This window comes from Limulus polyphemus, unplaced genomic scaffold, assembly GCF_000517525.1.
Source record: "Limulus polyphemus unplaced genomic scaffold, Limulus_polyphemus-2.1.2 Scaffold3188, whole genome shotgun sequence".
NCBI lineage: Eukaryota > Metazoa > Arthropoda > Merostomata > Xiphosura > Limulidae > Limulus > Limulus polyphemus.
Genome location: NW_013668798.1, coordinates 100,654 through 127,925, shown reverse-complemented (window position 1 = coordinate 127,925; position 27,272 = coordinate 100,654). Strand labels below are relative to the sequence as shown.

Below are 27,272 nucleotides of genomic sequence, written 5' to 3'. Positions count from 1 at the left end.
ATCGCGGGAAAGCACGAAAGAAGTTAGGTTTAGGGGTTTACTAATGTCATTATAAATGGGAATTCCTGTTCTGGTGACCCTGCTGTATTAATTATAAAAACAGTTTTTAAATAAAACCAACAAGGATAATCACATCTTCCGTTAGTCAAAGTAACGTGCTTAAGTTTTGCTGTTTAAATAATCCTTCTGACATTTCTATTTTACTATTTAAATTATACTAATACACTATATTATAAAAAAGTATAAATGTTTAGAGTTTTCATTTATAAATTTTACCATAGATATAACATAGTGATATTAGTAATAACATTATTTATTACTAATAGTAATGTTACCAACCCCGATTGCTAAATCATAACGTTACAGGTTGTAACTTTCATTTTGAACACCGACTTTGTTTAGCAACGCCTTTACTTTAGAAGTTTAGCTTAGAATTGTCTGCATGGTTTTGAATTTTGAACTGTGTTTAGAAACACAAACTAACAATAGTAACATAACTTATTAGTTTAAAATAATAAATATAAACATCTGCCTTGATTTTGTGTACTTTTAAGTTTAACTTAAGTTTTATAGTATCTGTGAACTTCACGGAAAAATGCCAGTAATTGAGTAAATTACCAACCAGCCTTTATTTTTTTTACGTGTTTACTATTTTAGTGAGCTTTAATTTAGCCTTTAGGCCAGTTTTAGCCGTCTTCAAGATTAAATGCTGTGCTAATTGCCTACATTAGTTTGTTGTCTTCTACTGTCTACCTTTCATCAGCTCTTTTTAGATGCTAGAAAAGTAGAATGTGTTGTAAGCCCCTCTCATTGGTTTATTAATATTTATAAATAATAATAACATTGAATACTTAATTATTTTTTATATACTATAGCATTGCTCACAATATCAAATTATTACAATAGGCCAGGGGTAGGCAACCTGCAGCTCTTTAAGGATATTTGTGTGACTCTCAATCTTTACTCTTACTGTGAAGAAAAATTGAGAATCTTTTAGGCACAATGTGTGTTAAAAATTTAATCTCAATGTTTTCCTTGGGGAATCTACCCTTGATTTTAGTGACTTAAATCCAAAGACTTACTGCTGTCCCACCATGACATTTTTCTTTTGTTTTATGTTAGACTGTTAGAGCATATTGTGGCTTTCAAAATGGTTTGGTCTTTGACAAAAAGAAAAAATGTCTTCATCTTTGAAGGGTTGCTGACTCCTGCTATGAATTATTATTTCCTATGCCACAGTAATTATATGTTCCAGATTGCTTTCTATTCAAACATCACAAGTAATTATCATACACACTTTATTTTAAATTTAAGTTAGAGACTATGCTATTCATTTCTTAACAATAACAGTTAAAAACTTTTGAACAGTAAATTTCAAGCATTCTGTTATTGTAACTTCTACTGATTAGAAGTTTAGTAATATAATATTATATGCACCTGTTAATTTATTTTATAAACATATCTAAAAATTGGTTTCATGAAGTGTAACAACTAAAAGGAGCTTCACTTTTTGCATTATTTCATGTAAAAATGGAAATGAACATTTTCCCTTATAAACAAAAGTGTGGGACACAGTGTGTAACCTAAGGTTGTTTTTTTTTCTCATGGATTTCAAGTCCATTGTTTGGCTGATGTAAATTTAAGAGACAAAAGGTGTGAATTGTATGCTGGTAATAGTACAGGGCAATGCAAAAGTGAAGGATGACAATGATTTTTCTATCGTAGCTCTTCAAAATGTGCACCAGTAATATCATGACACAATTTTACCTTTTTGATCAGGTTATGGTTAATTTTTTTAGCATTTGGACTCTTATGGTAATGCAGACTCTTGCAACTTGCAGGCCTCTGCATACAGATTATTTTAATGTGTGAGAAACTCCAAATGTATGATGTATTCCCCCCAAAAAAATTATTAATATTATGGTGTAAGGTCAAGATAGTGTACATGTTTTCTATGCAATAGAACAATTTATGCACATTCTTGCAATTTTAATGGACATCCCAACTAATTATTGTAACAAAAGAAATAGAGACAGTTAATGAGACACAAACATGATGTACAAAAATAATAGTGAGGGCAGGGCTTAGAAATATGATGATAGTGTAAGCAGTTGATTCATTTGGTGAAAAGCAACGTCTGTTAATGAATAGTAGAGCCACACCAACAATTGTAAACATTTTTAATGAATGTTTTGGAATTAGACATATTCCATCTTTAGCAAATCTATGAAAATAACGAATTGAACAACCTTTAGTGTGATTACTAATAAAAAAAATTCAATGGATAGTGTTAAAAAAATTTAAAACATTTAATTTAAAAAAAGCTGTTTGAATAAAACAAGTGGAAATGAGTTTGAATTTCTAATGAAACTTCAATTTTCATTCAGAATATTTAGACTTTCTTTTATCAACTTAAGTTAGAATTGAAAAGTTTTCTAAAGAAACAGGGTGTGATGTCATTTCATTGGGATAATATATAGGAAAGTTAGGTGGAGCTTGAAGTTTAAGTTTAGTTCGGTTAGAAATTCCCATGTGTTTCAAGGTCTGTATTTGTAAATGGCAAGAATTCTTGCATATGTAGGTGCCTTTTAATTCTAACTTATGGATGTAATGATCATGAACTGTTGTTCAAAGAAAGTACATATTATGAATGAAAATTCAAGCCTCAATAAAAATTCAAACTCATTCCCCATTGCTTTATTCAAATAGCTCTTTGTTTTAAACTGAATGTTTTATAATTTCCTAACACTATTCATTGTATTTTTATTTTGGTAATTATACCAAAGATTGTTTAAATTATTTTCACAGAGTTGCTGAAGATGGAATATATGTAACTTTGGATAGTTCATTAAAGATGTTTAAAATTATTGCTGTGGCTGTACTATTCATAATGATAGTGCTTTTAGATTTCTTATTCTCTCTTGATAAAAGAAGGGTATGAAGTGATCTTATTGAATCTTACAAGATTATTTAGGGGATCAATAAAATTAAAGGCTTCTGATTTCTCAGTGCTGTATTCTGAAAAGAGTAGGATGAAAGAACAAATTTCAGATTTGGAAAAGACAATTTTTATTTTCCTAACAGAGTAATTAGCTTATAGAATGATTTGCTGTTGGCACTAGTGAAGGCCACCACTCCACAAGAGTTTATGAGGGGAATAGATGATTTCTTACTTTTCTTAAGGGTAAGTGTGAAAGGACTGCTTTGAAGGACTAAGTGGTCCCTTATTATCCTTATGTTATTGTTATGCTAATTGTAGTAGTAACACTAGAGGATTAGTATTTAAAAACAGAGAATACTCAATAAGAATTAGTTATTATATCTAAAAGATAACCTTAATGAATTACTCCCCATTCTTAGTTTTTTTATATAAATTATAATTCATAGGGTTGAGTGTTATTTCATAGTTAAGTTTTAAGCTCCCTTCCTTAAAAAAAAGTACACAACATACAAGGTAAATTGCTTCAGAAGCTTGTAACTTAGTATAATAATTTTGAAAAACAAATCTATATTTAGGTTTCCAAAATTTAAAATCACTAATTTTCATTTTGATCTTTATCTTTTCAACACTTGTATAAACCAATTATAGGCAGATTGTCCATTTGCCTAAATTTTCTTATTTAATATACTTTAATACAGAAAATGGCCTTGTGTATAGGGCACTCAACTTACAATATACAGGTTGTGGGTTCAAATCCTTGTTGCCTTTTCAGCCATGGGGGCATTATAACGCTTCTGTTTGTTGGTAAAAGAGTAACTTAAGCATTGGCAATGAGTGGTGTTGACTAGCTGCCTCCCTTTAGTCTCTCACTGCTTAATTAGGAATGGTTACCTGGAGAGGAGATTGGCACCACCAGGTAAATCTGCCCAAGAATCACTGATGATGCATCAGCATCTAAGATACCCCAGTGGTCATAAGTCGCCTCAGGACTCACAAAACAAATATTAAAACAAGTCTAGAACTTTAAGCTGTTCCTTTTAACTCAAACTTCTTAACCATATTGCATCAAAGGCCATGTAATTGCATTTGTTGACTTGCATTCAAAATTTTAATGAACTACTATGTTATGAATTTATGTTAACAAATTTGGTATAAAATTGTAGATCATAATTCAAATTTTAGTATCATACAATAGTTAATTTCTTAATTTAAAAGTAAATATTAAAAAGAAACAGCTAAACATCAATTTTTGTGTTATGTGGTATGTTGAATGCATAAGTTCAAATTAGATCTTTTTTAGGTTAAAATACAAAATCTACAGTTACTATGAATTAGGAACTCAAACTTCCAATATTTACAAACTGCAATATAAAATAAGAACCTCATATGTTTTCTCTTTGCTAAGATATCGCTCATGTGCTGAATCAAACACAGTGGCCTCCACTCACCTCTTTCCATTTTTGGAAATGGTCCCTTATATACACTTCCATCTATATATGACACAAATAACCAATCGATAGCTCAGAATGTCCTGTCTTCCTAGTGGTTCTCTTAGCCATTTTGACATATTATTGTGTTAATTTCATTCTTTTCACACAACATTTCAAATGATAAGGTAAGTCTTTAGTGAGCTCAAAATTTCATATTTTTTAGACCCAAATACATCTTAGTTACTATGCTTGATAAATTATAGTGGAATTCTATGGTATTGATATAGTAATTTATAACTTTCTGGTTATTTAAAATGTATATATATAAAAGCAAAAAAAATATTATTTTTCACATCCTCCACATGGGAAATTTCATAAGGCTTAGCAACCTACAACAAATGACAAACAAGTACAAAGGTCATAACTAGAAGAGATAATTGTTTGCTTTACTTCTTTATTTACTGTTCTATGTTTCAAGAAAAATAAGTTTAAGAACATATTTGTAAATAGTAATAATGTATATGCATATATAATGTATAATAATTGACATGTGGTTGTATTTTACAAAATACTAGTCCACTAAAACACAGCAAAGACTAAAGGTCAGTTATATATATTATTATATATGGTAACACGAGTTCACATGCACTGCATCATTGTAACTTCTGTATTGTTAGCCAGGCATGGCTGGAAGGTCAATATAATAAAAATAATAAATATATATAAATGTATAATGTTATGAGATTTAAGCTATTTAGACTAAACATTTGTGTTTTTGTGTTATAATTTGTAGTCATTTCAGAATGCAAAAAGTATAATTTATATTTTTTTCCTACTTTTTATTGAGGTTACGAAGTCGGTCAAATCGAACCAAACTATACAGAAATACAGTAGTGAAAATAAATAAAATATAAAGTTTTTGCTAAAAGAAATTTGATAATTATCTGGAGATTATAAAGATTACGCATGTGAAATTTGAAAATGTTCTAATGCATTAAATTGTTTTGCATATTGGATAGTCAACATTCTGAAAAAAAAGGTTTATGAGAAAATCTTTAATTAAAAAATCTTATTACTTAATTTGAAAACATGATATTTTTATGTACGAAAACCTTGTAATGTTTACCAGTAACCTGTAAAATTTTTTGTAGATATGCATGCATTATAAAAAATCCTAGTATAATTACTTTCATGAATACTTTTGTGGTTACAAGCTGGGTAGATTCCACCCAGCCCAAAATGGAAGGGTTAAATAGACATTATTCTATGTGAGCAACCTGTCTCTACATAATTTCCAGTAAGTTGATATCTTTCCTGTAGAAAGAAGATCAAACTTTTACACTATTTTAAAAGAGGCTACTAAGGTAAGTTGAAGCTTATAGCTGAGTATTTCCAACTCATACGGACAAATACTATTTGAAAAAGAAGTCTATGTTCGGACTTCCATAGATTATGCATTGTACTCCAGTAACAACTCCCATATTCTTATTCTAATAAGCAAACACACTGCTCATAGATAGGCATTCTATCCAAGCATTATAAAATTTTAAATATTTGAATCCAGTTTGTCTTGTTCTCCTATGATTGAGAAGAAAAATCAGTTTCAAACTGTTTTCTTAGCTCAATTTTTGTAATTATTATTGTCTATTTTCTTTTTAAGAATCAAATGGTCACTTGGCCTGCTGTTACTGTGCTATTTTTGATGTTCTACCCAGATTTATGGTTTCAGTAACAAGAAATGAAATTTTATGTATATTATTCTATGACAATTTTGTTCGATACCATTCATGACAAGGTTGTTGGCAGTATCTTTAGTTAGCTTACTAGTGACACATCTAGTAATCCCAGGAACTGTTTATTGACACAAAATGGATTACACAATACAATTCATAAACACTGGACAAATGTCATTTACATTCTGTGTGGCAAATGTGATCAGGCACTGGTAAATTAAACCCAATGTGGTAATGCCTGTGATATGTGGGTATGTCATGTATTTTATACCAGATACACCAAATCTACACCCTTACCCTCACCTACATAAGAATGTCAAAAGATTTGTAAGGCAAGATTTTCCCTTAGTGAAACCAATAAAATTCTAAACTTTGTTACGTGACTTTGCAAAGAACTTTTTAACAGTCTTTCCAAAACTTTTCCCCACAACTGATGTAAGACCAATGGGTTTATAATTACTGGGACAATTTTTATCACCTCCCTTGAAAAGAGGAGTTACATTAGCTAACTTCCAATCCTCTGTTACCTTCCCACTATTCAAGGGCTTATAAAACAAAATAGTAGCAAATGGCTCACATATCCGATCCTTAACCTCCATCGAAATCTTTGGGGAAAATACTACAGCAGGAATACTGCTTAAATCTTCAATGGTAAAAACTAAAGAAAAATAATTTAATAACTCGGCCATTTCTTAATTGTCAGATACAAGCCTTTCTTTATCATCCCTCAAGGGCCCTGCCTCCATCCTAACATTTTGTTTATCCTTAATGTATTTAAAGAAATCCTTACTGTTAATTTTTGCATTTTCAGCCAACCTTTTCTCAAACATCTTTTTTTGATGTCCTAATTTCCTGTTTGGCCAACTTTTTTGGTCTTCTAAATCCTCCATGATGTTAGTCAATTTAAATTTTAGAAATTTATGGTGCTATTCTTTAATTTTATCTCTTATACTCTTTGTGAACCAACTTGGTTTTCTACTTGCAGCCACCCTTTTCTTTCTATAAGGAATATGTTTACCTTGAATATGTAAACGTTTTCCAAATTTTATTAGCGTCTCAAAATAACTCAGCTGCCCAATTCACAACAGATACTTCTTGTTGCATCCCTTCAAAAGGAAGAAGTAACGATAAATAACTTCCTCACAATAGATATTAAAGTTAATTGTCAGTATTGTCACCTTGATCTAACAGGTTTGTTTAAATGTGAAAATAAAATTGTTTATCATCTTTATTTATACACGTTATTTTATGTATTGCTGTAAATACAATCTGCATTTCTACTACTGTAAATCAGTGTGTGTGTCTAAGTCAGAACCTTAAGCTATGATATAATGTTATCACTTGTTAGAGATTCTATTGACAAAATATTACATGTACCATAAGTATTAGACAATCATTCATTAGGATTTATTTTCTGAATGACAATCAAGATACTTTATAAGTGGGTGTTGCATAGTTAATTCCTGCTAATATTGCACAAATTAGACATTGGATAGGGTGCTAACATTCCAGTGGAATAAACATAATTTTAGTATTCCAGATTGAATATTATGCCACAATTAAAGCCCTGTATTTATTAAGTACAAAGCTTATGAATTGATGTAGTAGTCACGCTTAACATTTGTTGCCATAGGCATGTTATATGGTGAATTGGGGGAATAAATGGCAGATGGCTAATAATTATAAATGCAAGGTAATGTGTATGGGATATCACAATTTGAATTATGCATATAATTTTGATGGGAATAACCTTAACAGTGTTATAGAAGAAAAGGATCTTTGTGTTCTTGATCAATCTCATAAGTACATTCAAACAATGAACTGTTGCTAGTGGTGAGGCAAATAGTATTTTAGGTTGTATATACAGAAATATTGAATACAAGTCTAAAGAGGTTATAACATCATTGTATAGGTCACTGGTTAGGCCACACTTGGAATATTGTGGTCAGTCTTAGACAGCTTACCTTAGAAAGGATATTGAATTATTGGAAAGGGTTCAGAGGAGGGCTTCTAGGATGATACCTGGGTATAATTGTTATCATATAAGGATAGATTAAGATCTTTAAACTTGTTTTCTCATGAAAAAAAGAGAGCTAGAGGGTATCTGATTGAGATGTTTAAGATTGTTAAAAGAATTGATGCTATTGATCCATCACCTTTTTTCATATTTAATAGTGAGAATGATAAGACAAGGAAGAAGCCATCTTCAGCTAAGACAGCTTTATGTTCCCCTCTAGAGTTTTGCCATAACAATAACAGTTTTGTTTTACTGTGAATAAAAGATATCCCTTTGAAAACTTCACCAGTTTCATTTTCAAATAAGTAACGAAATATTAAGACATTTTTGTTATTTAGTGTGTATCTATATATAAGCCTGGTACTAGGAGATTTGTTTATCTATAAACACTACAGTGAAAGAGTTCAACTCTTCCAAAATGTGTAGATGAAATAAGATAATTATGAATTTAGGGACTTTTTTTTTGTCAGTGTTAGTTTCTAGCTCATGAAATTTATTTTGGAAATATGTAGATGAATGCTGATGATTTGGAAAACCTTTTTGATGAGGATGAAAATTTGGATGAGTTACATACAGCTGAAAATGAAGATGATACTCAGGAGGATAATCAAGACGTTAGAAATGAAGATGGAGATGTAAATACTGCTAGTCAACAGCCAGTTGAAGCAAAGAAAAAAATTGTTCGTAATCCCCTGCCAAAGCTTGATGCAGACAGGTTACTTTTTTATTACTTTCTTTGAAATTATAATATAAAGTGTTTTAGAAATATAAAGACATTGGTACAGCTTATTAAAATGTTTAAGAAACGAAAGAAATGATTTATGTGTGTTGTAGTGACTTGAAATTCAGTTTACTTAATAATCATAAAATATTGAAATAAAATAAAAATATATATAATTTGTGATTAAATTGCTTTAATTTTTGCTCTGTAACTGAATAGTTGCTTTAAATGATAAATTTAACTAATACTGTACAAAAAAAGAATAATTAAAATTAAAAGCTCTGATTTATTAAGAATTGAGGATTGTTTTCAACCAAATTTGGGCAAAATTGCAGTTAGTTATTTGAAAATCATGTACAGTGTACATTAAGTCTGGATTTAATACTTTGTGTTCATAACTCATTCCTATTTTCATTATATGGAAGACAGTAGCTCATCATTCAAGCTTTAGTAAATGTTTTCAACAGAAATGACTCAGAAATCTGGAGTAGACCATCTGATTTTTGTGTACATAATCCAAACCAGCTGTACAACATAAATGTGCTGAAAACTGAAAGTCATAATCTGTAAAAATCTTTCAAATTGAAAAGTTGAATTGTACTCTAAAATCTGATACAAAATAGTTCATTACCTCCGTCACCTTTGGTGAGGGGAAGGGTTATGTTTTCACCCCTGTGTGTGTGTTTGTCAGCAGGATTTCTTGAAAATGGCTAAATGGATTTGGACAAAAGCTGGTATACATTTTGACTATGACCCAACTTAGAATTTATTAGTTTTTAGAGGGTTAAAGACCAAGGTCATAACAAGGCCATGAAAATCAATATCTGTTAGCAAGAGGGCCAGTTTATCACTATTTTTGCTCTATAACTCAGTCAAAAATAATTAGATTTTAATAAAACTTGGTGGACTTGTGTAGAATATTATTCCCCATTGTCCTACTAGAAATGGTCCTTTGTCCATTGATAACAATGGACATATGGATATATTTTTGTATTTTTTTAGGGCAGAATATGATCAACACTGCTTGGTGGAGGTATGGGCTCTACTAAGTGCTCCTCTAGTTAAGTATGTGGTAATCAGATTCACTGACATCCAGCAGAATAGCCAAATGCTACATATTACTATTAAGCAAAGAATAAATTGAACACAAGCAGTAAAAGAGAATGAGCAAACACTAGTGTAGTTTAAGACACAAATAATTATTTATTTACCAAACTGTGTTACATTACCAAAACTGGCTGGGCTTCTTCAAAATTGTCTGGCTGCTAGGGTTGAGAAAATCAAGAGATCAAGAGTAAAACCCAGAAATATGGAAATACGTGACTTAAGTCTCTAGTGAGACAAAGTCAAGTGTTCCACAAGTTAACATATTACATACTTCAGCCAATGGTCTACATTGTATACTCAGCCAGATGTACAGGTTTCTTTATTGCCTCTTTGAATGGGTTTCCTTCCAAGAATTCCTTACAGAAACACATACATGCTAGCTTGAGACTTAAGAACAAAGTTTGCAGTATGTATGTAGCTTTTATGTGTGCATTTATGATTTTGAGACATTCGGTCAACATGTATGTGATTAACTACATACAGAAACTTCATCAAAATTTGGAAAAAATGTTACATGAATGCATGTGAATATAGATATATTCTCACTAGTTATAAAAAGGTGAAAGTCATAACTTTCAGTCATAGCAAGTATTTATTAGAGGCAATAGATATATTATCTTTGGTAAACCTTCAGCTTTAAAGTTTTCATGGCAGTATATGTTTCAGTAATAAACGCATTGCCTTGACTAGTACCTAGAAATTATTAAGGATTTCTAGACAATTATAATGTAAAATATAAGGTCCACTGTAAGTTGGATTTTTTTTGTGTGTGTTTGTGGGCCAAATAATATATTCATTCCTTGTTGTTTTTTTTAATTTCATTATGTTTTAGAAAGATGTCCAAAGTCTATCTTATGATCTTACATATTATAATAACTATAGTTTTATTAAGTATGATGATTTTCTTAAGTTTTCACCAATAGTATTTAAATTAGCAAACTTTTGTGTTTAATTTCCAATTGATTGACATTATTGGAAATTTGTAACATAGATATACTGTTGTTTTAATTCATACTATATTTATATGAATGATTTTATTCATCACTAATAGGACCTTGTGAAAAGTAATGTATTTTTGTTGTGCATTATTTGAAAATGTCCATACACATGAAATCTCATAAAACATCACTAGAAAAAAAGCAATTTCCAAAACATTCACACTTCAGCTATAACTCAATTGACAGGGTTTCCTTCCTATGCCCATCTAAGCATTAGTCTGATTTTTTTCTCACTTGCTCCAGTCTTTTATTCCCCACTTAATTGCCCTTGGCAATATATGTCAATCTATGTCAGTGCACCCTTTATCCTGGTACTGTATATAAGCACCTCATTCAGATAATATTATCACTTTTTCTTGACAAAGTGTTCAAAGGGTTTCTGTGTACTACAACTATTGGAGATACATTGAGAGTTCTGCATTTTACCTAGTTGATTTTGAGGGGGGGGGTTGTTTGGCAAGCCCATATATAGCTTGAATTCCCAGATCACTTTTTCCAGCACAGGCAAATCAGGTCTCTACTATCCCACCCCTGATATCTAGTGTGCTCAGCAGTTGGGGGGTTCACTCTCAGTTGAGGCTGTCCATGACCTTATTTGTAGTGAGATGGAAACATATATTTTATCCTGTGGTGTTTCTCCAGGTGACTCTGAGGCTGCACTTGTGGTTGATCCTGGACATTCTGGAGAGAATTTAGATCCACTTTTTCCATCACTTTCCTTTATTATGTGGGCTTCTTATGGGGCTAATTTGGATTAGCCACCTCTGGCTCCTTTTCTTCAATTGGTAAATTGGGTGTGTGATGTTTTGAGTTTGTGCCTTCCCTGATGGTAGAAGTATCTGAGGGCAAATACTTAGTTCTCCCTCCATCCCCTGATATTGCGATTCATGTAGGGAGGCTTACTGCTCAGTGAAAGGACAGCTATCCTGGACATTCTGGAGAGAATTTAGATCCACTTTTTCCATCGCTTTCCTTTATTATGTGGGCTTCGTATGGGGCTAATTTGGATCAGCCACCTCTGGCTCCTTTTCTTCAATTGGTAAATTGGGTGTGTGATGTTTTGAGTTTGTGCCTTCCCTGATGGTAGAAGTATCTGAGGGCAAATACTTAGTTCTCCCTCCATCCCCTGATATTGCAATTCATGCAGAGAGGCTTACTGCTCAGTAAAAGGACAGCTATGCCTTGTCCGCCACGTTTTTCGGAACAATATGCTTTAGCCTACCACTGCCAGGTGGACGTGCATTTAGACTCTCAATGAATATTCCTGCTCCTGGAAATGTGGGGTTCCAGAACAGAGTTTTGGTCAGCCTGAATAGCTCACCATAACTACAGTGCTAAGATATTTATCATCCCTCCAACTTTTGTTGGAAGCCTCTTAGTGATCACCACATCAATTTGATGACGAGTTAGCATCTACCTTGTTTAGATGGTCAGATTCTACACTTTCCTTAGTCTCTTGGCTAGTATGTTGTTGGGATTTGTTGGGTAGAGATGCTTTGTTGGAGGGCATTTATCTACCTGTTGCCACTTTCCGTTAGTTACATGAGGCTCCCTTTCTCCAACCTTTTAATTCTGCAGGAATTCCAGAGATTTTGGAATGAAGGGTTGATGTTGCCCATCTGCATTAATCCCTATAGTCGTTGGCTTCTCGACTTCCCTCCTTCTAACCCCCGACATCAGCCCCTTGGACCATTGTTACCGAGAATAGATTCCACCAATATCCACGAGGTTCCTCCACTGAGGCAGAATGCTGCCAGCAGTGGTGGTGACTCTCATGTCCCTTTGGGATTTGTGGGGGCTCTGCTCTGAGAATTTCTGGATGTGTGGAAAACCTTTACCAAGGATCCATGAGTACTACAAGTCCTTGCATCAGAATTAGTCATTCAGTTCACATCTTCACCACCATTATGCACCCAACCTGTAGTGTTTCTGCCTCTCACAGATCCTTGGATTTCAGAACTTTGTACCAGGGCTATGAGAGAATTGTTGGTCAAGGGAGCAGTGGAGAAAGTCATCCCAATTCTTTCAGAGTTTTATTCCCATCTGTTTGTTGTGGCCAAGAAGACAGGAGATTGGTGTCTGGTCATTGATCTTTGTAGTCTACATCAATTCCTAGGTCCTCCAAGGTTCACTATGGAGTCATTCCTCACTCTGCATTGGCATTTTGTGCCAGAACTGTGGATGACCAAGTTCGATGTTGCCGATTCTTATCTGCACGTTTCCATAGCAGAGTCATCCCACCACTATTTGTATTTTGCGCACAAGAATCAGGTGCTGCAGTCTCTGCCCTTCGGTTTAGTATTGGCACCATCCATATGTATTCTTCTGAATTGTACAAGCCTTTTCTTGTCACCTCCATTTCCTAGGCCTGTTCACACACCATTACATGGACGACTGGTTACTGCTGGCACCATTTCATCAGTTAGCGGAATGTCACATCCAGATTCTACTTTCAGAAGCAACCAAGGCAGGCTTTATTATTGCAACCAAGAAATCTATCCTCACACCAATACAATATATCATCCATCTGGGTGTCTTTTTCAACACATATTTCAGTCAGGTTTAGCCAACTCCCATCAGGCTTCACACTATGGAATAGGCAGTCTGACTCATATGTCTCCTTCTCCCTCTGTATGGATGGTTCTTTCTCTTTTGGGGATGTGGGCATCAGTTGAATCTTCCATTACTTGGGGATGAGCATGCATGAGATCCCTTTAGTGGTCTCTGCATGACCAATGGATCATGAACAGCAATCTACTAAATTCACCAGTCTCCTTATTCAGGATCAAAATATTCAACCTTGAGTGGTGGTTAGATTGAAGCAATACTACAATGGGTGATCCTCTGTAGCCACCTCAACCAGAGATCCATCTCTTCACAGATGCCTTACTTCAAGGAGGGGTGCATATCTCAATAGTCATGAATACCAAGGCCTATGGACAGACAACAAGGCTTCCCTGCACATCAGTGTTTCAAATTTCCTGTTGAAAGGGTGATGTCTCAAGGTCTGGACTTACTGAGGGGAAATATTGATTATTGTCATGTTTCACTATGACAATTTCATGGTAGTGCCTTACATTTCTCATCAAGGGGGCACTCAGTCCAGGTCTATTTGTTTTCAAACCTTGGTTTTTCTTTATTGAGCTCACTCCCATCATATAATCCTACTAGCTTGCTATGTTTCAGGGTTGATGAATTTGGTGGCAGTTCAATTGTCTCGACCCAACTGGATTTTCCCGACAGTATGGATGCTGCATTGCAATGTTTTCTGTTGAATTTGCTATCTGTTTGGGACACTGATAATCAATATGTTTGCCACTCGTTGGAACACTCAACTACCAGCATTTTGGTCTCCAGTACCTCACCCTCGGGCATTGGCAATAGATGCTTTTACTGAGGACTGGGTGGGATTGCACCTCTATGCCTTCCCACTGTTTCGTATGTTAAACAGACTATTAGCTATGATTCATTCAACCTCTTGTTAGGTTTTGTTGGTAGCATCAGGTTGGTTGGGTCAAGCCTGTTTTCTGCTTCTATGGTATCTTCAGGAGTGCCTACCTCTTCCACTTCCTCTTTGGTCATTTCTTTTTAGGAAGTCACAATCCGACATTGTACAACCAGCCATCCTGAAGCTTCATGCATGGAGGTTATGTATTCCTTTGCAAGGCATCATGGTTTTACTTCCAAGATTACCATGTATCTGTCTCAGTCTTTGTGTAGTCCCACAATGGATATTTATCAACAGAAATGGTACACATGTCAACAATGGTGTATTGCAAGGAGGTTGAACCCACTTTATTCAGAAGTGTCAACCATGACTCATTTTTTGAAATGGCTCTTTGACGAGGGTTTCACATCTTCCACAACCGTCTTACTTAAGGTGGCCTTATCAAATACCTTTAGATACTCAAAGAGAAGAAAATTATTTGAGTCTTTCAAGTCATTTGAAGTCCTTCGTCCCAAACTACCATTTCAATTCCCTATCTCTTTCTCAACATTAGTTTGAGCCCTTAGCCTCATGTCCTATGTATCACCTTTCCCTTAAGGTTTATTTTTTGTTGCTGCTTGCCTGCAGATATGGCTTTTTGGAGTTGTTTGCAATGCATATGTACAGGATGCTTTATCATTCTACCTATGTCCTCCTATACCCAAAAAGGTCCATCTTACCTAAGACACTGGCAGCCATGGAAGAGGATACATCCTTTTCACCAATTCTTCTGACTACTATTTCTCACTTCTGTGACTGATCGGATTCTGATCGTTTGTTATGTCCAGTGAGGCCCACACTAATGCCTTTAGAAGTACTAGACAATGAGTTTTTCTTCATTGGGATCCTTCAGTTTTTTGAGATTTATCCCTGATTACTTTTTTGAGGGAGGGGGTACAAAAGTTGATCCATATTGCTTTTTCTGGGCTCTCGTTGGAGGTGAGAAGACTTCTGGGAGTCATGTCTCATTAGATTCATCACCTTTCTATGCCCTTAGCAATCCTGTTGAAATGCCTGCTGAAAGACACTGTGTGGTCTGGTATGTGGACCACCCCCAATACTTTTATCTCACATTATTTGCATGAACTGGCAGTATTTTTCTCTGAGGGTTTCTCACCTACCCCCTGTAGTTATCTTAACCACATCTGCTATATCATACAGAGGTGTGAGTATCTTCATTACTAATGTTGTCTCTTCTTTACTTTTCAGGGTCCCTTATCTCTTTTTCACAGGATCCTACTCTATGGTAAGTGTTGCCCAGACAGGTGTGCTTTTATCAAACCAATTCTGCACTAGTAACCATTAACACAATATACTTTATCTAGGTTGTAACACACACACTGTAGAGATAAAATGTCCCATAAGACCACCTAGAGTGGTATTACTGTATATGCTGGACTGCCACTCATGGACTATCATGAGCAAAGCATAAAGGGATCTTGCCCATCCCTGCCAATGATTGGATTTAATAAATCAGGGTTTGTTTGCTTTTAAAGATTTATGGAACTTGTTTCACCAATTGCATTGTTTCCAAAGTATTTTTCATCATGACTCCCCAACTTGCATTACCCACCCATATTCTACTAGTAGAGCTAGGGAGTCCTTACAACATCCTTGTTTCCAGTCACTCTGGTGATGGACAGAGGTTATTCCTCTAGGGTGTTCAAGTGAATTTCCTCCACTTTTGGAGAAAAGGGCAAAGTTTGGGGCCCTCCTACCAGAGATCCTGGATGTTTTTTTTTCTCAGATTTTAGTAGGAGAGGCACCAGACTATGTGGGAGCCTACTCGTAATACTGGTTCAGATTTGATGCTCAGCTATCCAGTTGGGTTGAGCATGGCCCTTCTTTTTGATCAATATTGGTTCAGTACATTTTTCATGGAAGAGGGTTCATTGTCTCCTCATAATTCCAAACACAGGGTGGTACCTTCCTGGGTCCTTGTTTGAGCACAGCTTATTTCATGTCCTCCTCATAATTCCAGGGACAAGTGGAATTTACCTTGCCAACATGGCTGGGGAGTGAAGATGAGTGTTAATAATTCCAGACCAGATGAGTTCTGTTTCTTCAGATTGAGTATGGTATACAGGATCCTGTCATTCTGAGTTGGGGGGTGTTGCCTTTCAGACTTCTTCAGGTTGAGAAGAGGGTTTGTCCACTTCAGTGTTGTTTATCTTCTCATCATGATTCTGGTGGCTCGTAAGGCATCACTTTATAGCTACAGGTTGGGATACACTCACAAGTATATATATTGCTGCCCAAATGCCTAGCCACCAACATGGGATTTAGGAACCATGGCTCTATAATTCCAACCCCAAGCATTGGAACCTCGGTTAGCTGGTTGGAGCCTGGCCAATAGTGATGATGATTATATCACATTACCCTTGAAGTGCTTGAATTAGGTTCCGGGTGAAGAGCATACCTGTTCTGGATATAGTGTGGTTCCATGCTAGGATGCTAATCTTCTATTGGCACACCCACAATCTATGCAGCTGCATTCTATATGGATAATGCCCTCACCAGCCTCTACACCTTATCAATGTAGGATTCTAGTTGTAGTGTGAGAAGTATGTTTTGGAAGTTAACATTTTCTTAAATTGAAAACGTTTTTCCAATAATACTTAGCTCTCTCACACTCTCCTGCCCTTCCTCCCAACTAAGAGCTGGTGTTAATGCAGATTGAGTCAGTCTCAAAAAATGGTGCATTGCCGTAGGTGGAGAGTGTCACGAGACAGATATCGCCAAGGGCAATTAAGTGTGGAATAAAAGACTGGAGCAAGTGAGAAAAATTCAAACCAATGCTTAGATGGGCAAAGGAAGGAAACCCTAGCTGTTGAGTAACAGCTGTAGTGTGAGAAGAGGTAAGTATTATTGGAAATACATTTTCGATTTAAGAAAATGTTAATGTTTAAGTAAAGAGTTGAGACGAGATTTCTTGGGAGAGGTTAAACCTACAGTAAAAATTGTATTTACAAATTATAGAAGGTTCATGATTGATAGATAAGCATTTGCTCAGTATTTTTGAATGAGTTAAGTTTACTTATGTAATATTGTTTTACATGTATTGTCAATGTTTCATTTCAGACTCTGTGGAAAACGAGGTATTGCTCTACTTCCAAAGGTGTTTGAAAAAGTTACTTTTAAAGGGAAAGGCTATGAGGTAAACATTTACAGTTATTACTTTGAAAGTTAAACATTTTATGTATTTTGAAAGAGCATACAACCTCTTAAGTACTTTTTGTACCCATAGTCAAATGCAGGATGTCTAGCAACACATTTTTTGCACTACTTTAAAGAACCTGCAGTTTAAAGTTTAGCAAATATTTATCTTAATCATTCCAGTATTTCAATATATAATTTAAAGTTAGGATTCTTATTCTTGTTACTTTTTTTTATCTTGTACTTGGTGCATACATTGTTTTTTTTGTCTGCTAAATGAACTTATTTGTGATTATAACAGGAAGTTTGAAACAGCATACCACAGTGATATATTCTTATTTTTAGTAATCAAGTTCTTTTACTGAGTCTCTATAAGCTTTACAGTTTTGTATTAAAATATTTAGTATTGTAAGAAACTAAAAAACAAATTTGTATATGCCAATATAAGATTGATAGATCAAGTCAAAATATAATTTATTTGAAGAAAGTAAGTCTATCTTGTTATTAAGGATTTCCCAAGACTTGTTTACCACACCCCAGTCAGTTAGTAAACAAAGTATACTACTATTTTAATACTAAATCTAATATTTGTTCCTCATATCTTGATAATACTAACTTCACATGAACATAACAATTTTTATGGTTAATTTCTTATTTTAAACTGTTCAAAGTGACATATGCCCTGAAATAGTGCATCGGAAATGCTTCAAGTATTATATAGTGTCTTCATTCTAACATATTTGGCACACCATTGATTGCTTTATTTTTTAACTAGTTCTTAAAAGAACCAATGTAAATAAAAATGTTTGATGTAGTAAATTTATGATAAAACAGTTTTTTATAATGGAAAGCAAATCTGTTTGTACTTTATTTATAGTTTGTTTTATATATTTTAGTATTATAAAAAAATGACATTTCATTATTTCACAATATTAAAAAAAATAAAGTTACAGAGGAATGATTATGTTTGTTATGTGTGGAACTATGAGACAAAATTACTTATTACACGTCTATAATTTGTAATAAAACTTGTGTATGCTTTTTTTGCTATGGGTACAATATTTAAACCAATAAATAACATGCTTCAATATTTTACAGACAAATGACTTGGATAAAATGATGGCAATATTAGAACATTGGGCACACCGTTTGTATCCACGCCTTCCATTTAGTGATGTTTTAGAAAGAATTGAAAAGTTGGGTGCTAAGAGACCAGTACAGGCAAGTATTGCTTTGAGACATATAAAGTGAAATATTTTATTTCCTCATAACATTTTTTTAGAATATTAAAGCAGATGCAATTAGTGGTAAACACTTGATAATTTCTATACACATTTATACAGAAGCATGTCCCAAAATTGGTATAAACATTCTTGAATATTGCTAAACGTTATTTCCTATGAAATTCATTGATTCAGAATGGGTTTGTTTGTGTTGAGCAGTTGATTTGCAACAGTAATTTGTCTTATGCAATTTTTCATTTGATGCTTTTGCTGCTACCACAAAATCTCTGTTGTTATCTGAAATGTTAATAAATAGAATGACATCCATATTTTTCAGTAAAGAATAATAATGCTACTTAAAGTGATATTGTATTTTATTACTTTTATTTTTCTCAATATATGAACGATTATGTGATAGTTTTTAAACTCTGAAATTCTAGTTAATAAAAGAAGAGGAAAAACAAACATTAGCCTTATTTTCCATAAGTTGAAATTTGCATTGTGTATGGTTATTGTAGGTTAATAACAGTTCAATCATTAAGTATAACAGGTACTAAAATAATAATTATGGTATTTTGAGTCTGTTGGATAATATCAAATAATGAATTAGGTGTAATGTCATAACATTATTCACATACCTAAGTTAATTTAGGTTACTGTATGGTGGATTAAAATAGACTCAAAACCCCATAGATATTATTTACATTTCACCATTATAAGAAGCCTAACTCTATTTTTTTGGTTTGCTGACCCAAGCTGTGCTAATGAGCCTTAAATATATGAAACTGCAGTTTCAGCAGAGGGTGCAGCCAATCAGGGAATACATTAGGCCTCTGTGTCAGAGATTCTCTTTTCAATTTTACCTTTGGTGAAAAAGAAATCTTTAACACAAACATATATACATATAGGTAACATGATAGTTTTTGTGAAGTGGTTATTAGTGATTGTTGACCAATTTGAGTGTTGATTACAGTCCACATTCTAGGAAAGTCCAAAAGTATGGTTTGCCAAGAAAAAATGTTAAATATATGCAATGTACATTTTGAATAATTGTTAACAATAATTTTGTGGAAACACATTTTATGTAAACATTTGAGAAGCAGAAATGTTAAAAAGTGTGCTAAAAATTTATTGTATTGTTAGTCCACACCTAAATACCCTTCATACGTTGTTCAGTGTAATAGCCCCAAATAAACTGTTTATTAAAAAACTGTTGTTAAACTATAATAGGCTGACTCTTGTTACAAAATCTGTTGTGTTAAAGTTATGGATATTTTCACACTTTTAAGATATAAGTACTTGAAGAGCACAATCCTGTAAAAGTTTGCTTTTCTTTCTTTCATTTATTATCTGGCTTAGTATCCAATCACTTAATAAAAGCAAAAATGTAACTTTTGAAATGAGCATAGGTAATTACATTCAATTCTTCAGGATTTTAACTAGTAACCAAATAATGTTTATTAGACATGTATAAGGAGAATACGAGCAGACATGCCCATTTTCTCTGAGGACTTTGTTGGAGAAGGAGGGGAAGAGGAAGAAGAAGATACAGTGAGGAGACAACAGGATGATAAAAATACTGAGGATATATTTGAGGATTTGTTACGGGAACAAGAAATTGAAGCTGAATTAAATACTGGACATGAAATGAATAGATATGAGACAGAAAGCTTCCAAACTCTAAGAGATCTTCCAGCCTCACTAGAACATCCATCCATACCTCAAGATTGTAAAACACCAACAAATAAAGTGGTAATTTTTCTTCTTTTTTTCCCCTAATGATTACTTTTTCTATTTTAAAATTTTTTAGGATATGTTCTTGATCAGTGGAGAATCTGAAAAGATGCTACTACACTATTCATTTATAATTTTATTTTAATATTTTTGCAAGTATCTGTATTTTAGTAACTTATAATTACTAAACTTTTATATACCAAAAATTGCATAGATGCACTGCAAAAGCTTATTCTTAATCACTGACATGTTTCAGAAGAATTCAGAACATGCAGCTAGCACTTGTAAAGCCCAAAATAGTTAATTTGGGACCATTACCTATAAATATTACTGCTCTGCCTTCCAAATGAACAGCTGCATTAGTTGGCCATCTGTTTTGATGCATGGATCTGTAATTAGTTATAGCTTAAATGCCAACAGTTGGCAAACTACTTAAATCCAACAGGCCTAATAATTGTTATAAAAATCAAGTTAACTTCAGATATTTTTTTTCATGTTCATCTTAAATTGTCACTGTGGTTCAAAATTAGAGGTGTGTAAAAATAGCATTTCAGATCTACATTTTCTGTCTCATAAGTCATTACCCAATAAGCTTTTATCTCTCGTCGTCCAGCCCAATTGAAGAGTTCTGGTATTGAACAAAAAGCTTCTTGGGCAGCATCTTGTGGGAGACAAAAGAAAGATTTGAAAAAATTATTTTTACAAACCTCTGTTTTTGTTAATCAAGTTCTGAAAATAAGAATATCGTATGTGGTGTGGTTCTTCTTGTTTGATTGTTTTCTCTTTTCATGGTTTTTTTCCCTTCTTTGCTACAGTTCTGTGTATGTTTATAATGTAGGCCCAGATTAGAGTAAAAATAGTGAAACATGCTTTTTTGAGTTAAACTATTTTTGCTATTGTAAGCCTGGAAAAATCCTTTTTACATTCATGGAAAGCAGGCATAAAAAGAATTTCTGGCTGGTCTGGAAATGTATAAAACTAAGTTTAATGAAAAGAAATCTTGTGGTGTTTAGTTGATATATATTTTGTTAAACAATGAAAAGATAAAGAGTAGATACAAGTACAGTATCTGATATGATTTTCAGGAATAGATAGTTTCTGTTACTTAACTGAGCAGAGTAAGCTTCTGATTTCAGTCTTTTATTTTTATGAAACAATTATGACCTCTATTGAAGCAGACAGTAATTTCTTTGTCCCACACACTAATGATTACGTGGTTAAGTACAATATACTAAAACAATCTGCAATGAAATGCAGCATATTAGAACTACATTTTAACCTATAAGGCATTTCATAATGTAGTGTGGTACCATCAAAAAGTGATTGCTTTCCAAAAGGGCATTTAACAGCCCCCCTTGTTACTACAAAATATTCAGACACTTGTATCATAAAAGTGTGTACAAATCAGAGATATCCCTTGTACTTCATAGTATTGGGGAGAAAAGGAATATGAATAAACTTTGGGCACCAGGACCATCTAGAAAGAGACGTGCAATAAGTCATACCTTGCTGTGGTAAGCAGAGTGTGGCATCTTGTAATAGGTGAGAATCCACAAACAAAAGGTCAGTGGCAAAAACTGTCAATGTATTCCAGCAACAGTACACAAAATAATTAAGAAAGATCTCAGTCTGGAAATGAGGCCAACAGTGTATGGTTTCTCCAGGACGAAGCTTCCACTCATACATCCTGTTCAACTGTTGCATAGCCAGAAAATAAAGTGGGTATTCATGCTATTTCATACAAATATAATTCAAGTCATTGGAAATGGCGCTTATGAATTTTTGTGTGATCAAACTGTTGAAATGGGTACTAGGAAGCTGTTTTCGTTGTACACTAGATGGAATATTGAAAGCAGACAGGGAGGCGTGGTGTGCTTTGGACATGACAATCTTATGCTGGAGCCTTCTGCAATGGAATTTACACAGCAAGCAGGTGCTATTGTTAGACAGCATGTGGTAACATGAACAATAACAAAATAGTGAGACTCCAAAATTTGTTTTAATGTAACAGTACTCAATCATCCGTGGTACATTTTATATTCTAAGATATCACTTTTAAAGTTTTTGTGGTCTACTGAATACAAACTACCTGTTTAGTTAGATATTGTAGAATGAAAAGGACAGGAAATGTAATTTCTTAAATTGTTTTTGATGCTTTATTAGTTTTTCAAATAGAAAATCAGCAAATGAAGTATAACATGAAATCATTAGATTTTTTCTTTAAGATATAGAAATAATCTCAAAAATATGAGAAATTTGCCAAATCAGAGATTAGACACAGATGGTTTTGGACTGCTACAAAGTAGACCATCTGTCTAAACAACCACTTATTAGAATGTCATTCTTAGTATTTATTAATCAAAAGTATATATTTAAATTTTTTAAAAATGTGATTCAGAAATATTCCTGTGATATGAATTGTTTCTTTAGACTGTTTAATCTTATAAATAAAGAAGCATAATTTGTCTCTCCTTCAAATGGTAATATCAAAATAAGGAATGGGTAAAATGTGATATGATTAGTTGTTTAGTATATGAAATTATGTTATTGGCTTTGTGACTGGGCTTCTCTCTTGTTTCTTTGTTTTCACTTCTGCATCATTGTTTTTCACTTTTGTCTTATACTGTATTTTTCATCTATATTCATCAGAGAAGGTTCAAATATGTTTGTTAAATTTATCCAACATTTTTTTTTTAGGATAAAGTGTGTAATTTTAACAATTAGATGAAAGTATTAGTATGGTAGTATTTTAGTATTGAAAAAACAAAAATTAATGTAACCTGTGTATAAACATCTTATTGCAGATACTTGTGTACCTCACAGTTTAATTTTTTTTTGTACATCTTTACATTAAACAGTATTGTAACCATTGTGGTTCACTTAGTAATAAATTTGTAATGAGAGATTCCTAATTGAAAGTACCTTTTTTTTTCACTTCTAACACTTTCTTTATTCCTTAGTCATTGACAGAAGAGCAGAAAGAAAAAATTGAACGTAATAAGCAAATTGCTGAAGAGCGCAGAAAACAAAAATTACAAGCCCAGGAAAATGATCATGACATTACAAACATGAATACATTAAAAGTTGGTTCACCTATGGTTTTAAATGTTGCTACTCCAGTGACACAGGTTGAATCTAATTTGAGTCACAAAGAAAGTACTTCAACTTTCACTGAAGAGTCTTTTCTTCTTCCACTCAGTGTCACTACCCCACTGACACAGGTTGATTCTAATTCGAGTTATGAAAGAACTACTTCACATTTTGTTGAAGATAATGAATTGGAAATAACTGGAACTTCTCACCTTCCACTCAGTGTCACTAGTCCAGAAGGCTGTTCTGGCTCATTCTGTACAAATATATCTTCACTACACTGTGCCTCTGGTTCATTGAATGAAGGTTTATCTGCACATGTGAATAGTGACTCAAAATCTATTGACCCAGGAAAAGACAACAGAGAAGAAAAGGATAAACAAAAAATAAATGATAATTTTTTGACTGAAGAAGAGTTGCTAAGAGAAATGGAATGTAATCATTAAGTATTAACTTAAAACATTAATAGTATGTTTTTTGTATTGAATTTATGCTGAAAAGCTTTGTATTTTATTTTAATGTAAAAAAAATAGAAAAAATAACTAAAAATAAGAGTCTGAAAGTTTGTAATGTATTTTTAATATGACATATAACATGTTCATTAACATTGTGGAAGGCATAATTTTTATAATGAAACTTAATTTTAACTCTAGGGATACAATATAAACAATACAATATAGAAAAAAACTGACTTCAAAAGTATAACTGAAATTAGTTAATTTAGTGAAACCAAATGCAGTTTCATGTTGGTATATGTTCTATCTTCATGTTGCAGCTGTATTCCTTAGAAGCTGCTTATCAGTACTAAAGAGCCATAACCAATATATTAAAATGTTTTATCATTGAGACCCTATTATTTGTTTAGACAGTTATTTTGAAATAGTCTATTCATATATGTTTAAACAACAACAAACTCTTCTCAACATATTATTTAATGAAAACTCTGTAGAGCACTTCATCATTACGTTGTGTATAATTATCATATTTGTGTAACTGTTATCCTTGAGAAAAAATTGAAAAAGTATTGTCAATAAAATTACTATTCTAAAACGTCTTTTCAGTTTATTTTCTAGTTAACTATATGTCTGAACTTAACATATTTTTATTGAATAATAAATAAGATTCTCTTCTTTCCTTTTTAAATTTACCTTTGAGAAATCGAGTTGTAGGTTGTGGACAATCATTTTGGTTCATCATATACAAATTTAGTAGTTCTGATTTTTAGTCATAACTTTAGTATAATTTATAATCAACTCTTTATTAATATGAATTTTACCAACTTTTCTAGAAAGCTATACTTCTTGAAAATACTGTTTGGAAGAAACATACAAAAGCCTTAGAGAGCATGGATATTTCATGTTGTAACATTCCTCATTTTGACACTTATGAAACTTGTATGTACATGATCTGCTTATTTTTTTCAGCATTTTAACAGTGTAACTAAATTTTTCAGCCAAAGTGTTTTCTGTTTTATAAAGTATTTATTGGGAGTTTTTGTATTTTTTCATGAAAATTAAGTTCTGGTTTTTCCTTGTCTATGTCTTGGTATTATAGTATACTTGGATGATGTTAGAAAAACACGTAGGTTCAAGAAGTCTTGATAGAAATGAATAAAAACCCTATAACCCGAGCGCTTTCAAAAGGTGGGCCTTTCTTCTTCTGGGCAAACTGGGAATGGTGGTGTAATCAAATGAAAAGAGAGTTTAGTGACATCATGAAGGTCATCCGGTTTTCCAGGAAATGTAGCCGATAGCGAGAGTGTAGGTGAAAAGTTGTTTGGGATATTTTACTTTAAAAATGGATAAATATATGTATATTTAAAACTATACTTAAGTTTTTATGTAAAATAAAGGTGACACCTGGAGACTGATTGAAAATAATATGTTATGCTAATCAATTTATAAAAACAGGTATGAAAAATCATCTTAAATAAATAGTAAGTTTAGGAAATTCAGTGTTCACATTACATGAAAAGAATAAAAATTATTTTTCAGACAGAAATGAAACCAATGAATGGAGATCATTGATTCCAGGATCTAGATTAATTCCTAAAGGTTAAACAGTGTTTAGATTAGCAGTCGAATAAGCTTTTTTTTTATTTCTCTATCTGCTTTAGTTTTGAATCTTGTTTCAATGCCGATGAAAGTAACATTGTTAATGGAATGACTGGGTTGGTTAAAGTGTTGAGTAACAGGGAGATCTTTTTCAGTGTTAATAGAAGATTCATGGTTGTTTAAACGTTCTCTAAGAGTTGTTTATGTATGTCCTACATATTGGTAATTGCATTTTTTACACTATATAAGGTAAATGGTGTTTTTTGTTTCACAAGTGATTTCTTTGGATATTTTAAAGTTTCTTTGGTTGTGCTTGTCAGAAAATGAGTCAGTGGTTTTTATGAACTTACAGGTTTGACAACAGGCTTTATTACATGGACGACAAACATTTTTGGGTGGGATGTAATTCACTTTTGTGTAAACGAGGATATTTTTTAGAGTTCTATTTTTTTGGAAGGAGATGTAAATTTTTTTCAGAATTCACAAAATGTTTCTGAGTTTAAACTGATAGGTAATAATAAGAGGAATTATATTTGAAAGTTTAATATTGCTCTGATTTAGGATGTTTTTCTGTTGAGTATTGTTAGTCTTTTCAATTTGTCTGTCGATTTGGGTATCTTTATATCCTCTGTAATATGGTTTGTTTTAGATCCTTGGTGTGTTTTCTGTAGTGTTTCATCTGAGCATATTTTCTTTATTCTAAGAGCTTGACTGTAGGCAATGTTTTGTTTAGTGTGAGAGGGGTGACAGCTTTTATAGTGAAGGTATTGTGGTCTGTCTGTAGGTTTTTTTGTACAAGTCAGTGTTTTAAATTCTGTTGTTTAAAAACAGTCACATCAAGAAAGTTAATCTAGGTAGGCGAGTAATCACAGGTAAACTTGATTGTTTTGTGAAAGGAATTTCCATGCGAGATAAATTCTTTAAGACATTTAATACTGGCTGTCCAAATGAAAAATATGTTGTCTATGTAACTTTTCCACGTATGAGGTTTTACAGACCCATAAAAATGTTGGCCTAATTAGGAGCCATTTTGGTACCCATTGCAGTACCGTTAACCTGAGTGTAATACTAATTATTGAATTCAAAGTTGTTCATAGTTAAAACCAGTCTGGCAAGATCAGTTACTGTTTGAGATTCTGATTATTTAGAAAAATGTAATGCAGATTTTCTTGACGTCACTAAACTCCCTTTATATATATATATCACTCATTCAATTACACCACCATTCCCAGTTTGCCCCTGAAGAAGAAAGGTCCACCTTTCGAAAGCGCTTGGGTCATTTTGTCACAAATTGCAAAAGATGTTTATATTTAATTTGGGATTACTAAAAGTTTAAAAAAAAAATCTTAATATTAGTTATTCTTTCTTTCAGCTGTGTTTTTAAGGCTTATTAAAATTATTGAATATATCACCATTTAATCTGTAATGATTGGAGTGGTTACATTCTTAGATAATGAACTGAAGCTAACTTTTGTATAATCTAAAGAAAATACTTGTTCAGTTTAATTCAGAATTACATCTAACTTCAAATGATTTATGCCTAGATGCAGGAAATATAAATGAATTTTTTTGAGGGATTAG

At 32.9% G+C, this 27,272-nt stretch overlaps 1 protein-coding gene across 4 annotated transcripts; it reads left to right on the top strand.

The window, feature by feature from the left end:
• Window positions 1-24,685, top strand: LOC106468847 (TIMELESS-interacting protein-like). 4 transcript variants are annotated; one of them, XM_022397205.1, is made up of 7 exons: window positions 780-796; window positions 3,085-3,184; window positions 8,634-8,836; window positions 17,516-17,591; window positions 18,689-18,811; window positions 20,278-20,565; window positions 23,508-24,685. In XM_022397205.1, the coding sequence occupies exons 2-7, from the start codon at window positions 3,149-3,151 to the stop codon at window positions 24,081-24,083; spliced, it is 1,302 nt and encodes a 433-aa protein (XP_022252913.1). In that variant the 5' UTR covers window positions 780-796; window positions 3,085-3,148; the 3' UTR covers window positions 24,084-24,685. The 4 variants fall into 4 exon arrangements, with proteins under 4 accessions (XP_022252914.1, XP_022252913.1, XP_013784742.1 ...); XM_022397206.1 differs by lacking the exons at window positions 780-796; window positions 3,085-3,184 and adding an exon at window positions 1-150; XM_013929288.2 differs by lacking the exon at window positions 780-796 and having other exon boundaries at window positions 2,874-3,184.
• The last annotated feature ends 2,587 nt before the right edge of the window (window positions 24,686-27,272 follow it).

Bases quoted from the DNA above. Each gene is read 5' to 3' on its own strand.
- LOC106468847 (XM_022397205.1), top strand. From the start codon at position 3,149: ATGAGGGGAATAGATGATTTCTTACTTTTCTTAAGG. The intron at 8,837-17,515 runs GTTACTTTTTTA...GTTTCATTTCAG, and splicing joins CCAAAGCTTGATGCAGACAG to ACTCTGTGGAAAACGAGGTA. The intron at 18,812-20,277 runs GCAAGTATTGCT...AATGTTTATTAG, and splicing joins GTGCTAAGAGACCAGTACAG to ACATGTATAAGGAGAATACG.